We start from the raw sequence: 16,186 nt of genomic DNA, 5'->3' as shown, positions 1-16,186 counted from the left end.
TATTCATTTATTTAGCATTAAATACAGTTGTAAATCAACCTATTTTTTCCCACAAATGGTCAATTAGATACTGATTCTCAGTTAATCCATTCTCCTTATTCAATCTTATTTTATTCTGTATTTTTTTCTATTATCATTTCATTTAAAGGGCACCTTTGATGAAAATCATCTTTTGTAAGCTGTTTGGACAGAACCGTGTGTAGTGTGTACAATCACATTGGGGTGATATAAAGACAAAGTTTCTTTTTTCTTAAATTTTCTGATGTTAAAAAAAAAAAAATCCAAATCCCTCCCATTTTGAGGCCCACCAAACATGATGTAGGAGTGTGATTTCCCCGCCCACCAAATTGATTGACAGCCGCGTATTAACATGTCTCCGTAGTACGCGTATAATCATAACAAGACAGGACATGCGCAAGGCAACCGGGATTTAAAGATCTGTTTAACTCTCTGTGATCATCAGTCATCATCAAATGTGATCAAGACTGAGTTTTACAAGTTTAAAACGTTTTAAAACAGTGCATTTTTGTAATGAATTACAGCGATTTTACAGTCTTTATCACCACAGCCACGTGTCAGTAGAATTATAAAAGAAGTTGCTTCTTCGTTTATTTTTTACATTAACATAACGGATATCTGTCCAGCAGTGGATATTAATATGTATACTACATTTGAATGCAAAAACAGTGCAAAGTTAAACGCACGCTGTGTGTGTGCGTGAACTTTGTAACGACATTGTGTGTGACTCATCGAAAGGCTTGAATCAACTCCACAACACATATTTCAAATAATCATTGAGAAAGTTCTTACTGTAGTATTCCTCACCACTTTACGAGAGATCTGCTTCCGTCATGTCTGTCACTGTGCTGTTTATCCAACACAATCTCACGGCAATTTGTAACTTTTTGATTTAGTGGCTAATTCGTATGAATTCGTATCTAATTCGTAGAATTTAGTACGATTTGCTCATCCCTCAATGACGGTTGGGTTCAGGGGTGGGGTTAGGTGCCACGCCTCCTTTTTAAAATCATACAATTTCGTACGACTGAACTCGTACGAATTTGTACGAATTAGCCACTAAACTGACAAAACGTAAAATACTTACGTTTTCTCGTGAGATCAGGCTGGTTTATCTAATGCAGCCAAGGTGGAGACTGAGGCATACTCTTGACAGGCACGTGGGAACGGTGGGCGGGGAGAACTAACATTAAAAACACAGGCAACAAAACCAGCTACAAGATGCTCAGAGCTCAAACTTCTGAAAGGTATAATGAATAATCTGATGGGTGTTTTGAGCTGAAACGTTACAGACACATTCTGGAGACGCAAAAGACTTATCGTAAATCTTGAAAAAGGAGTAAAATAGGTGACCTTTAATATAAAAAAATAATAACTGAAGAAAATTCTATCCTCTATTTACTCATCCTCCACTTGTCCCAAACCTGTTATTCAACCGAAATTTCTTTCTTCTGATGAACACAATGGAAAATATACGTTCTTCAATGGCTGTATTTTCCCAATATTCTCAAGGACATGTTCTTTTGTGTCCAACAGAAGAAAGAAATTCATTAACGCACTTGAATGAGAGTAGATAGTGAGGACGTTTTTATTTTGGGGTGAACGGTCTCTCTGTAAAAAATCTTGCTTATACTATAATCTAAAACGGCATTTAGAATTAGCAACAGAAATCCAGGATAAGATTACAAAAGGAAGAAGTTTGTTTGGTTTGGTTTAAGTGTTACAACTCCAACAAAAACTTCTATTAAAAAATGACATACTTTTCCCCCACTAACTCCACTGAAAAAAAGCAGATGACACTATTGGAATAGAGCAAATAAACAAAGAGTCTTGCACTTTCACAGAAACATCTCCTGCATAAATTAAAAAAAAAAACACCAGGAGTGTGTCCCAAGATGGAAAAGCAGCATCGAATTTCACCCCTCTCATAAAATATTATGGGTGACAACATTTTACTCAAGCAAGCCATTGTGTTAACATCAAACTTTAGCAATCCTTTATTGAGGAGAAGAGATCATATTCACTGTTTGCTACTGAAACATCACAACATCATACTGGGGACGTTCATTACATGGGCTCGTCGGGTGGTTAGAGAGAATCCGAGGAGAAATAGAGGAAGGACGTGAGAGCAAGAAGAAGAAGAAAAAAAATCATAATTAAATCACACTCTCCAAAACACACAGGACAGTAGTTTCCCCCTCTGGTGAAACCCTCTCTTCTCAAGCCAGCAGACGTGGAATAAATAAAATACTTTGTCTCAGTTATTCAATAAGTGTTGATATAGACAACGCATTTGAGCACTCAGCGCACAAAATATATCTCTTACCATCTCGACTGGAAACGGACTCGATCTATTCAGCATATGGCTATGATTTATGTGTACCAGGAGAGGGGGGGAAAAAAACTGCAAAAATATATATACATACATAAACAATCATCTTATAAAATTCAATTAAACACTCATTTAAAGCTACACACCAGAGCAGGTGAAGTCGATGAATAAACAAACAAAAAGCGAGGAGGAAAAGAACAAAACGAAGGCCTCCAAAGCATGTCACAGGGCAGAACAAAACCAAAACTCGTGAGTGAAGTAAATGGAGTTAAGAGCGTGAATGTATATGACGAAGCTAATCAAACGATAAATGAAAGGGTTACGCATGAGCATGTACAAATGGGTGCGTGAAGGTATACGTATGAATATCAGTGTGAATAAGGGGTACATTCATCCATATAGCCGACTGTCCTGTAAGTACACCCTTACAGCATGGTTCACCTTTTACAGGCACGATTCAAAAACAATCCTACATGAAGGATCACCAAAAAAAAATTAAAATTAATCCACTCATAATGAATATTCAAGTACCTATCAGCCAGTCCGAGGAGAGAGTGTCCCCTTCCACTCTTTCGCTCCGCTGTTAAAGGAGAAAAATATATATATAGCTATATACACATACATATTTCTGCAGTTTGACTTTAGAAATACTCTAACTACCTTCTCATAGTTTCTCTTTCATATAGTTGTTGCTTTTTTTTTTGTAGTATTTCGTTTTGTTTTTCGTCATCAAATGTGAGTGCAATCAAACAATACCAATTACACCTTATAATCTGTAATAAAAAAAATATAGAAATGCGTCAAAATGATGGAGGGGGAAACTAGTTGAGCGTTTTTGTTAGAGGAAAAACCACAAACCAGAAGGCAAAGCTGATGGGAGAAACTCAACGTGTATGAATCGGAAATCAAAATGGAGGAGTTCAGTTTTTTTCTTGAACAAGGAAGTCAGTGTGACAAGTTCCTCCAAATTAAGTTCCCTCCATTTTGGGCCGCTCCTGCTGTCAAGAGTGTCCTAGGATATTTTATTTAAACATTTAAGTCTTCGAATTCAACAGCAAGCACCAAAACGAATGACACCAGAAGGAATTCGCCCCAAAACAAAACAAAAAAAAAAATCCAAGAAAAGAAATCCACAAGAGATACGTTACATTTCTGTGTCCAGCTGGTTGGGTAGACTGAAAGAGATGCGCGGGGTGGCAGAAACTGTGAACAAGAATTGAGATCATGCCTCCAAAAAGCTGCACATGCGTGGTGTGAAGGGGTTGAAATAGAGCAGTGTCTGAATGAGGGTCCCTGTCCCTCTCAGGGCTCACCAGCCCCGCCCTCCTCCAGCCAAGAACACGCCCACAAATTAGCATATCCTTCAACTTCTGCTCAAGCAGTCGCGTCATTCACGATCGACGCCGACTTCAAGAGGGAGGGAGGGGGGGTGAGGGGAGTAATAATAAATCTACCAAACAATTCCGATTAAAAAAAACAAAACAAAAAAACATTTCTGTAGTTTTTTCATCTTAAAAACAAGCGTGTGTTTTCCCAGACCTGTCGTTTAACATTTCCTATGACGCTCTCTGAATCGAAACCAAACAAAGTGTGTGAGCAAGGGTTTTCTTGTGTGAATTGAGGACATTCTCATGTGGATTCAGAAGCTGCCGGCTGCTCGGGGGCTACCAGGGATCGTCAAGGTCTCCTCCACTCTGCCATAGGAAGAAAACAAGACAGGGAAAGAAATGAGCAAACAGAATTTTTTTTAAAGGTAGCACTCACTAGTGAGAATCGGGGAGGTGAAAATTAAAAAAACAAAACAAAACAAAAAAAAAACGAAACAATCGAGGGTGTGAGAGACAAGAAAAGGAGAGAAAGAAAGATTTAATATTTCTTAGACGTAATTAAAGCACGGAAGAACAAGAATATTACACTTTAACTACTTCTGATGGGAAAGGGAAGACACTACCATTCAAATGTTTGAGGACAGTATGATTTTATTGGTAACACTTTAGAATAATGGTCCATTAGTTATTGCTAATTAATGTATTTACTAACACCAAGTATGATCTTATAAATCATTTATTATTGTGTGCTTGTTAACATTAGGTAATGCACTGTGAGTTAACATGAACTAACTAAAATAACATTAACAAAAGAGGAATAAAGTAATAAATATTTTTCTAATTGTTTGTTCATGTCAGTAAATACATTAACTAATGGACCATTATTTTAAAGTTAACAACTTTTTTTCTGTAAAAGAACCAGTTTCATTAATGAATAAATTTTAATATTGAATTTGAGCAGCAAATCAGCACATTAACACGATTACGATTGATCATGTTACACTGATGAGCGAAGGAATAATGCTGAAAATTCAGCTTTGACAACACAGGTTTTTTTTTATGTTAAAATACTAAAATAAATAATTTTGATGCACTCTTGATGAGCATAAGATTCTTAACTTTCTTAAAAACGGACATCAAACTTTTGAACAGTACTGTTACAGCCTTTTATTAATCTACAGGGAACACAAAAACTAGCCAATAACATTAAAACTGCATGGAACCAAAATATGTGTTTCATTTAGACAACACATCCAGCCCCCCTACTAATAAAAACTAAACTGATGTGGCATGGTCAGTGTAAGTGTACACAAAGTTTGGCATCAATACAGAGACACAGACATAGATACAAATTTGCGTAACATCATCTAATTTGTCAGGTTAAATATGGATGAGTTAGTCCAAAAAAACTAAACAAAAAAAACCAAATTCTGAATCTGACAATAAAATCTGAACCAATTTGAACTATATTTTTAACTAAATTCAAAAACTAAATTTGGTAGAAATCAGATTGTTCTAGAAGTTATTCAAAAAAGGTTTTAATAAACTTAAAATGGTAAACAAGGTCGATTGACTACACTGTTAACGATTTTTGTAAACTATGGTGTTTTACTAGAATATGAATTATATTTTACTGTAAAATGGCTATTCAGCATGTTACTGTATTTTGCATACTGTAAAGTTGCATTGTGAAAGTGACAGTATATTTTACAGTGAAGATATACAATACTGTAAATACACATACAGCAAGATAAATGGTGCTGTAAAAGTAAATATGGCATTTTGGCTGTAACTGATTTACAGTAAGTTGCTGGCGAACTGCTGCCATGAAGTTACTGTAGATTCTACATGGAATTGTTAACAGTGTATGGAATAGTTGGTATCATCGATTTTTTAGCGCACAAAATTATTCTTATTATTTTTAATTTTATTTTATTTAAAAAAAATAAAATAAAAAAAACAAGCTTTTAGCATTCCTTGAATTTTAATTATACATTTTTACCACAATGTGGCACTGCCTAGAAACTTCATTGTAACTTCAATGTAAAGAAATCTAGCATTTTACTAGAAAAGCCAGAGCACCATATCTAAAAGAGACAAGTAGACATTTTTTTGCCATTTCTGCTGAGAATTTTGTAAAAATCATTTTAGGAGTATCAGGGCTAAAAACTTAATATATGAAATCAAAATAATACATTTTTACTTTTATTTAATGTTTACAATGCAAATTCAATTAGATCAATTTATTTGGTAAACAAAGCAAGTCTCTCATATAATAGATCTACTAAAAGACAGAAATATTACATTTTCAACTTGTAAACATTAATATTGAACATTTTGAACATGTTAATATTACTATTATTAAATCAATAATATTAGTGGAATTAATTTAAAAACTGAATAAATATAAATTTACACACATTTAAACGAGTAAATACATAGACTCAATGACGGGCTAAAAATCTCTGTGAGCCTAGTTAAAAGCAAATAGAGCTATTTTTTTTCCATATCTTCTGACGAGTACATACTAGGTCAGTGCAGGTAACCACAGGACTTGGTTGTCATAACACATAATCAAGTTGGACCAGAATTAAAGCATTCAGGAAACATAGCCTCATGTCCAATTCAGTGATAAACTTAAACAAATAGTTTGCACATTATTTAGTGCTTGGTTCTTATAAAATATTAATAAAATGTAAAATAAATACAAGTTAAATTTATCAGCCTTTAGACTGTATAATGGCCATTTGAAGCTCACTTACCTCAAGCCTCAAAATTCCACTAACAAGTTCACATGTAGGAACAAGTAACGAAAGAGTATGTTTCGAAATATCTGATCATGATCAGGGTGCAGGTTTCACCAAGTCAAATTTAAGACCATCAAGAATTAAATTTTAGACCTATATAGGGCTTAACACTAAGGATTTTTTAAATGGCCCTACAGAATTTCTTTACTTGCCCCATCAAAAAAAAAAAAACCAACAACAAAAAAGAATTCTAATTAGTTGTTTCTCAGCCAAATATTTAAAATAACGTGCCAAAACAAACAGACCCTAGTTCTATACATACTAACTTAAAAAAAAAAAAAAAAAACTCAAGTAAAAACTTAAGTAAACTGAATGCATGCACAACAAATTGCTGTAGTATTAATTATAAACAGAGTTTTGCTAACAGTTTTATTGAGTGGTTGTGTTGGTGATTGGATATACAGTTGAAGTCAGAATTATTAGCCCAGTTTATTTATTTTTCCCAATTTCTGTTTAACAAAGAGATTTTTTTTTCATACATTTCTAAGCATAATAGTTTTAATAACTTCTAATAGTTTTAATAATTTCTAATAACTGATTTATTTTATCTTTGCCATGATGACGGTAAATAATATTTTCACTAGACATTTTTCAAGACACTTCTATACAGCTTAAAGTGACATTTAAAGGCTTAACTAGGTTAATTAGGTTAACTAGGCAGGTTAGGGGAAAAAGGCAAGCTATTGTATAATGATGTTTTTTTCTGTAGACTATCGAAAAATATATAGCTTAAAGAGGCCTAAAAATATATATATTTTTTTTATTATTATTAAAAACTGCTTTTATTCTAGCCGAAATAAAACAAACAAGACTTTCTCCAGAAGTAATTATATTATCAGACATACTGTGCAAATTTCCTTGCTGTGTTAAACATCATTCATAAATAAAGGAGGGCTAATAGTTCTGACTTCAACTGTATGTTGAATCGATTGGGTATCTTTACATAAACAAAGGAAAATTAAGACTTGTTTTAAATGATTAAGATTTAAGACAAGACAATATTTCAGTGAATTTAAGCATGAAGTTGATATTTAAAATTAAAATTAAATTTAGTTTTTGAAATTAAAGACATTAAGACTTTTTAAGACCCTGCAAAAACCTGATGAAAGTCAAGATGCATAAAAGGCCTGTATTCAAGCATTCTGTGTGGTGCTGTGCACTGAAAAACGGCTCAAATGTAGTGATAAAAATGAATGAATGGCAGCAAAGACATATTGATAGTAGAATTTCATTTATTTAGCAGAACTTTAGCATGAAACAAAATGAATATAAACCTTTGCCCAGATGAAAGAATAATCAAAACCCAAAGCTGAAAATACTGCTCTATTGACAATTAAGTAAAGCTCTCTGATTCCGCTGAGCGTGTATATATTAGTATGATTAGTTTAATATAACATTGGCAGCGTTATGCATGCACTTACTCTAACTGTTAAGAGGATTACACAGTTTTTATTATACATTAACTTCCAAATCAACAAAGCAATCAGCTTTAAATGGCTTAATAAATCAGCCAAAGAAAAAAACACAAAGCAAAAGCAGATTGGGGCATTGGAGATCTTGAAATATGACAAAAACCATGTGGTCAGAATTGAACTTGATTTTCAAAAACTTGGTTGTAAAAATAAGTGTGATAAGAAGCCCTTGTGCAAATACTGCAGAGTACAAACATTCATGAATGATCACGTAGCAGCGTTGGCTAATGTGCAGATTGCAAAAAGTTCTCCTGAAAGGTAATGCAGTCTGTATTGTCCCCTTTAATGAACAACTTTTACAGTGCAAATGTAAAGTCATTGGATGACTGGAACAGCACAGAACAGGAGAAAGGAGAATTTTGCTCGAACAAATGATTGTGTAGGCTTCTGTAATCTCATATGCATATAAAGCCAGTGCATTTCCACTGTCGTTTTCTCCCACCCCAAGAATAACACACTTGGATAGTAGAGTTATAACTGTGAACACTCAAAGAGCAGACACAGGACAATCATATTTCAGAGGTCAGCTCAAATTGAAAGCTGATATGAAAGATATGGAGAGAGAGAGGGGGAAGATATATAGACACATATACACGCACACAACATTAGAGTTCCCTTTTAAATGGTGGAAGGAATTGTTTTTGATCAGTTAGTCATCTCACATTTCAAACAAATGATTCATACACACACACACACACATAGACGAGCTCACTACAAAGAGCACGATACAAGCTGTACTGTACCTGATGTTTACTACAGTAAGTTAATATTCTATTTCTAAGATTGGGGAAGTCCCAGTATATTAAGTACACATGCACCGCATGGCACAAGAGCAAACAGCTGTGTGTATTGTTGGCACGGCCCAGATTGCCCACACATTTGAACAGTTTAACTACTTCCATGGGTAAACTCTTTGGATGTAAACCAACGATGGTCGAATCTTTCAGGTGTGTGGGAGGACAGCATACAAATCTCATTAAAGGGACAGTTCACCCAGAAATGGAAAGTTTTCATTTACTCACCATTATGTCATTGCAAACCTGTATTGACCTCTTTTTGTTTTTTGTAAAACACACAAGCACACACACGCATACACACACTAACACACACAAAACAACAACATAAAAAAAAAAAACCAAAACAAATAGTAATGTTTTCATCTGCACAATTGAAGTCCAAAACATGATTTTGGAAAAAAAATAAAAATAAAAAAAATTAGAATAAAAAAAGAATAATAATAATAATAATAATAGTATATTTAAGTTCAATAATAACAACAACAATAATAATAATAATAATAATAATAATAATAATAATAAATTTAAGTTCAATAATAATAATAATAACAACAACAATAATAATAATAATAATAAATTTAAAAACAATAACAACAACAACAACAATAATAATAATAATTAATTTTTAAAAATAATAACAACAAGAAAAATATATTAAAAAACAACAACAACAATAATAATAATAATAATAATAATAATAATAATAATAATAATAATAATGACGATAATAATAATAATAATAATAATAATAATAATAATAATAATAATAATAATAATAATAATAATAACGATAATAATAATAAATACATTTTCAAAAAATAGAGTGTTTCGCAATATTCTTACAGGTTTGGAGTAGTATGCAAGCAAGTAAAGGACAGAATTACCAGATCCGGGTGAACTATCCCATAAACAGTTTATACCTCCATGTGTCATTTTTAAAAACACCAGGCTATGTGCAAAGATATGTGAAAGTGCTTACTGCAGACAGAGCTGGGATATGCCAAGGTTAACCTCACTTGCAGTTGCAGAGCAGGTTTTTAGTGATAAGGATTCTGCGTAAAACTTCCTTTGTACGCAGCTTTTACAGTGTGCAAAGATCCCCGAAAGCAGACAGACACCCAAAGTGCTATTACCAATCCATAAAGAGAACCAAAAACCTGCTCTGCAAAGGAACGCTGCCAAAAGCAACCTAGCAATCTGGGTCAGAGAGCAGGTTTGGGGAAAGAGGTTTGACAGTGGGGCTAGGTTTAGTGGGGACTAAATAGGGTCATGCAGTGGGGGCGCCAGAGAGCTTGTCTGGAGACTGTGACGGGGCAGTTTCATCCTGTCCCTCTTCAGTGCTGAGGGGTTCAGTGGCTGGGGATGGCGGGGGCGAGGAAGGTTCCTCCTGGGGACCGGTCCGTGTCGTGGCACCTGTCCCGCAGGACATTCGGTAGGCGGAAAGCGCCTGCTCCAGCACTTGGCGGTATTCGCCTCGGTGACTGACCCGGAACTGTCGTAGCGCCTCCAGCAGGTGAGCGGCGGCAGAGCTGCCCTCTTCTTCCTCCTCACCGCCGGCTGCTCCTCCCTGGCTGTCCTGGTGCAAGACGCCAGTGTCAGTGGACAGAGCAGGTTAAGAGATCCTGCTTAGAGCAGGCCACCTGCCCATGACCTTACACTGCCCTTTCATTATGAAAGCAGCACGCTTGAGGAGCGGCAATATAAGCTGCGTGTCGTGGCGAATGTGTGTTCGTCTGTGTGTGCGCACACGCGTAAGTGTTCAAATGATGCGGGAGCCTGGGTCTCTTCTCACAAGACTTTGAGAAATCAACTCATTATCAAGATGCGGACATACAAATACAAACCATTACAGAGTAGCACAAGCACAGACGGACAAACAAAGCCAAGGCCTGCACAAAGACAGCCTTGCATTTACAAGTGAAATGCAGAGGCACTGCTCTTAAAGAGAGTGGGTTTTGGATCTTTAATTTGGCCTATATATAAAAAGCTGTCTCTGAGTACCAGTTACACTTCCGTAAGTAGGACATTTGCTAATCACTTGCTAAATGTATCACCATCAAATGATCAGGGGAGTTAATGTATGCATCAAAGAGATAACGCCAAATAGACCTACGTTGAATCTAAATATTTGCAGGCATTAAACATTAGAAGCATTTTAAGATGAGTAAATGGAAGACTCAAGTGACCTTTTGCTTTTATCGCTCATTTGATCAAACCAATAAAAAACACTCACCCCATCTTCTTCTCTGTGTGGGTTTAGCCTGTTGTAAACGGCCTCAATTACACTACGTCTGAAAAAGGAGAGAAGAGAGAATATTGTAGAAGTACTCACTGGTGAGAATATTAAAAAAAGCTATTAGCTGCTTTAAACTCATTCTAAATTACGGCTTTATGGGGCTCATTTCCTTCACAACACGGTTAATCCATATACATAGCAAATAAAAACAAAGCAAACAAAATAGTTTAATTACAACAGTTTAGAACACAGTTCAACCAATCAGAATAAAGGAGCAAAACTACAATTGTTTTATAAAGATGTTGAAATTTAGCATAAACCGCACATTTACACAAAGGAGGAACATTCAAATCATTCAGTGCAACATTTTAATCTCTGTTATAATACCTTGACATTATTTTTAATCAACATTTATATTCTGATGTTTCACATATACAGTGCTTCCCACATAGACTTTACTTAGGCGGGTCGCCCAGGTATATTAACGGCCGCCCGAGTATATTTGGTGGTGACACATGAATAATACTATTATCATCATCCTTTTGCACTTCTTTGTATCCGCCCAAGCAAAGCCAAACATTCACGATCGATTAACAAGTGAAAAATATTCTCGCTCTGCACGTTCCTACTGCTGGTTCTGTGTGCACGAGAACGGTCCACACTCACACAGACAATCACATGCTCTGCAGACCCAGAGGGACCTGCCTTTTGCGCCAAAATGCATCAGGCTGTAGTTTCTGAATCTTCTAAAATGTCTGGTATTCAGGTTTTACTTTCACTTTCTAATGTTGCCATTATTTGTATGCGTTGTGCATTACTTTTTTGCAGCTGACTGCAAGCGCCTAGCCAAGAGAGAAACATTAAATGATTAATTATGTGATAAACAACTCAGATAAATTTTACTATATACTCGGAGAGAACAAAACGACATCTCTACTGGCAGCAAAATATTTGTACACCATTAGAAATGGTTAATCTAATAATAACTAATTTGCCTCGTTTATTTAATCTACTCTGTTCATTCTTGTAATTATAATTTTTAGCAATATTGTCTAATTTTATTTTTAATTTTTCTGTTATTTATTTCTTATTTGCTGTTTATTGTATTATGTTAATATATTACATACTTTATACATATCGAAAATGCTTTGACAATACTGTCCAAAATGTCATGCCATTAAAGCATCAAGAGAGAGAGAGCAGCCTTTACCTGTCAGTGGGTGCTCATGGCTCCTAAATAGCATAAGTAAGAGAAATAGTGGATTTCTTTTATTTCAATAACTTTAACCCATTGTAAAGAAAACATGTATAAGTGTCATAATAAATAAAAATATAGTTAAAATCACATTTTAATATATTTTAAACCTGTGGGAGGCACTGCATATAAATAATACTACCTACCATTTTTGCATATTATATGTAACAATGAAGTAATGAACAAAGCACTGTTTAATAAAGCATTCTATTGTAAGTATAAAAATAAAGGAATTGAGCGTACAGAACTAAACATCCAATATCATTCACTATATTCTGAATATGAATAAACAGGATCAATCAATATAAAAATCAATAACAATATGACCTGCCATTACTACAGTATCAGCAAAATAAAGAGGTTTGGAATAATTCTACAATAAAACAATATATCTTTTTAAACCATTTATATAATAATATAAAATAGAACAGATAGGGGCACTGCAACTCCAAAGTCATAATTATGGTAACTGCATGTGAAATGGAGGACAACAAGCCCAAATGTTACTTAATTTTGTATCCCTACTTGCTAGGTAGACCACCTCCTGGTGGCAAGTTGGGGATGGTTTCAGGATGAAGGTTGTGCATGACATGGCTTAGATCTGGGATGCCATCCTCCCCCGACTTCTCCATTAGTTCTGTAAAGAAAGAAAATTGCATTACCCATGTGGAGCAACAAACTGCTAATGGAGGCCTGGAGTGTTTCCTCCACCATAACTGCAGCAGTGAAACCTTAGAACAGTGTAGACACAACCACTTATAGACACTGTGAGAAAAATAACATCCATCTGGAGAAAGAATGCCAAACAGGGTTTTATCACAGCTGTCCCAACTACACAATAGAATACACTAGATGTGTCTTTTTCAGCATTAATATATTCCCCATCCAGGAAATATCCAACGAGCCTCCAGATAGTGCAGAGCATGCCAGAATGTTGAAAGAGAAGAACCAGAAGGAGACAAAAAGGACAGTAATCTAAACAGTACTTGGAGAAAGAGCATTTTCAAACCCCATAGCTGACACTAACGTCTGATATAAAGATTTTTTAGAAAACGCTGGATGGACAATGCCGATAATGGTCTCATAATTGAAGTGCTGCTTCTCACCTTCAACACGGGCCTCCAGGAACTTGTCCAACTCTGCCTCTTTCTTAACAGCCTCCTCTGATACCTTCGGTGCATTGGGGAAACATACTAGAACAACACTCATGTTGTCACGGCTTCCCTGATAAAAAAAAAAAAAAGATGATACATGACACACACAATAAAAAGGCAGTTCACTTGACCAAAATCCTACATGTCAAGTGAGTGTTTATAACACCACAAGCTTCTATTGTAAACCACTATAAATCTACACTGCGTCCATTTTTGCCAATATTTACCCCGGATGGAAATTTGTGACATCTATTCATAGTTAGACACTAAACAGACCTTTGCAGAGAATCATCTTCCAAGTGGAAGGAGGGAAAAAGGCTTCGTTTCCAATGTATATACGAGGCATAGATCATGAAAAGGCAAGAAGCAGGTTACAGACTAATAATGGAAAGCCCTGACATCAGCTTGAGCAAATCCATGCCAGATTCAAGAGTTGTGACCTCATTCACTCGCACACTGGCTCCGTCTGATCATCTGGAGGGCTGGTCACAACACAGGCATGTGATTTTTATTTATTATTATTTTTTTGCAGTATATTAATTGTTTTTTGTAAAAAACGCAAAAAAACAAAAAATAAAATAAAATCTTACACATGCCGTAGGAACAGTATTGCAGGAAATTTTGCCGATTTTAAAACCTTGACTTTTCCAAACTGCGGTATACCTTAAAAACGGTTATCGTTCCATGCCTGCTATTAACCGCACTTTAATTTGTCACTATTCATTAATTGTAAAGCCTTCTAAACACCGCATTTCTGCATTGAACAAAAGTTTTGCCAACTGTGCTCTAGTTTAAAGTTCTGAGCTTGTACACAATACCGGCACACACACTGCATTTAAGGCTGGTTTTAACTATGGCTGATGCTGTTAACTAAGGACCGTTCACATATCCAGTCTTTTGAACAAGCAAGTTCGTTATTCCCAATGGAGGCACGCAGCTTGAATGCGCAAATTGGCAGCGACACACATGTGGTGCGCACACGCTTTCTAGACGCATCTAGTTGAAAGAATACCACGAGTCCAAAGTCTCGGTAGACTTTCAAACGAACCCTGGAGCGGTTCGTTTGTGGTGAGAATATGATCCGAACTAAAACAGACCCAATCGCAAAAAGTACTGCCCTTTTGGACTAATCCAGCTGCCGTAGGCTGATGCGCTGTGAATTATGGGGCGTGGAGGAAAAATATTTGTTGACAGTGCTTTACCAACAGAGAGAGAGAGAAAGAGAGAGAGAGAGAGAGAGAGAGAGAGAGAGAGAAAGAGAGAGAGAGAGAGAAACAATACCTGATGGATAGTTGGTAATATTTCCGCAAGATGACCATGTCGCAGTTTAGCTAAATTAATTCACGCCTTCTTCTGAAGTGACTTGCGATGCATTAAAACATTGTTTTCCAGCCGCGCTTCATTTTCGAAATATACAAACTATATAGAATACTATGAGCAGGGATACAATAAGTCAGCGCAGTCAAAGCTCCATGGTAAAAAGACATTTTGTGTCTACCGGTTATTTAGTAGCGGGAGTTCCATTGGCATTTTCCTGCACGTGAATTCTGACCAATCGATAAGTAGTTTAGAAAATATGTTTAACAACATCTGGCCAATGAGAGATGTGGATTTTTGTCAGATGACTGCATTTTGGTTCTTTTCATCTGGTTCGAGCCAAAGCCAGCAGTGTGGTGTGAAAACGACCCAAAGACAGCAGAAAATGCTACAATGTATCATTTATTGGCCTTGGTCCAGACCAAATGAAGTAAACTACAGATGTGAAAGCACCCTTACTTTGCACTAAATTGACGATGATTGAAAGTATCGCCAGAGATGCCTTGAGACTGCATATTTTCCATTACAATAAAATTATTATTTACATTAAAATATTTGTTTACAGAATATGCAAGAAATGCACTGTTTAAAATATTATTTACAGGATATACAAGAGTTACTTTATTTAGAAGAGATGCTGCTTATTTTCTACTTTTAATATTAAAAGTACTAAAAACTATTTATTTTGTTTTCAAAAGTTCAAGTTATTTTTTCTTTTACTTTATAAGTAATGTGACGGTTGTTTTAGGCAATGTGTGTTTTAAATTCAGTTGTTTAACGCTGATGTTCAATAAATAATCATAGATGGTATATAGTGAGTTTCCTTAATTTTTAAAAAAAGCAAGTACTACACCCTTTATTCAAAAACTCTCATTTGTAATATGTGAATATCTTTACTGTACAAAACTATGAAGGAAAAAACATTTATAAATGAAATAATTGTTCATTAATTGTAATCAAGATAAAATGTTTAATGAATCCAGATTTTAATTTTAGGCCAAATTGCCCAGTCCTACCGATCAGCTTCATAATTTGTATTGAATATACACATTTTTACTTCAAAGACAGAAAAAATACAAAAGAAAAATGCCAAACAATTTTGTAATATAGTTGATGAAAAGTGCTTTTCAGACAGAGGTTCAGCAGCCTTTGACCACATTTCTTCTTAAATAAAGGAAAATACTTAGCTAATATGAAGTTTTTATTTATTAGACAAAATTTTGATCATTCAATCATTCAATGTTCTGTCATTTATATTCAGTGTAAAATAATTTTAAAAAACTTTAACTTACTTTTAAGGCCAAAGAAAAAATGGTTGTTTGTTTTTTATTATTGTTTTGTGCTGTATTGTTTGGTTACTGAGCAGTAATAAATAACACTTTAAAATATAAAGAGTTTTCATACGATTTTTCTAAAGTAGTAGTGTTTTGAAATTAATGAATGCATAATAAACGTGAAACTGTGATTATT

At 35.0% G+C, this 16,186-nt stretch overlaps 1 protein-coding gene across 2 annotated transcripts in view; it reads right to left on the bottom strand.

Moving 5' to 3' along the window:
* Positions 1 to 1,986: 1,986 nt before the first annotated feature.
* ppm1bb (protein phosphatase, Mg2+/Mn2+ dependent, 1Bb) overlaps positions 1,987 to 16,186 on the bottom strand; it is a 43,314-nt gene continuing 29,114 nt past the window's right edge. Inside the window, exons 3-6 of one of the 2 annotated variants that reach the window (XM_056468942.1) lie at positions 13,352 to 13,469; positions 12,771 to 12,882; positions 10,988 to 11,045; positions 1,987 to 4,044 (exon numbers count right to left, since the gene is read on the bottom strand). In XM_056468942.1, the coding sequence (XP_056324917.1) occupies positions 4,015 to 4,044; positions 10,988 to 11,045; positions 12,771 to 12,882; positions 13,352 to 13,469 (318 nt within the window). In that variant the 3' untranslated portion in view covers positions 1,987 to 4,014. Of the gene's footprint in view, positions 4,045 to 9,526; positions 10,331 to 10,987; positions 11,046 to 12,770; positions 12,883 to 13,351; positions 13,470 to 16,186 lie in introns of those variants that run through there. The other variant, XM_056468941.1, reaches the window with a different exon arrangement.

This window comes from Danio aesculapii, chromosome 12 (assembly GCF_903798145.1).
Source record: "Danio aesculapii chromosome 12, fDanAes4.1, whole genome shotgun sequence".
In the NCBI taxonomy this organism is placed as follows: domain Eukaryota; kingdom Metazoa; phylum Chordata; class Actinopteri; order Cypriniformes; family Danionidae; genus Danio; species Danio aesculapii.
This window is presented reverse-complemented; position numbering and strand designations above follow the sequence as displayed.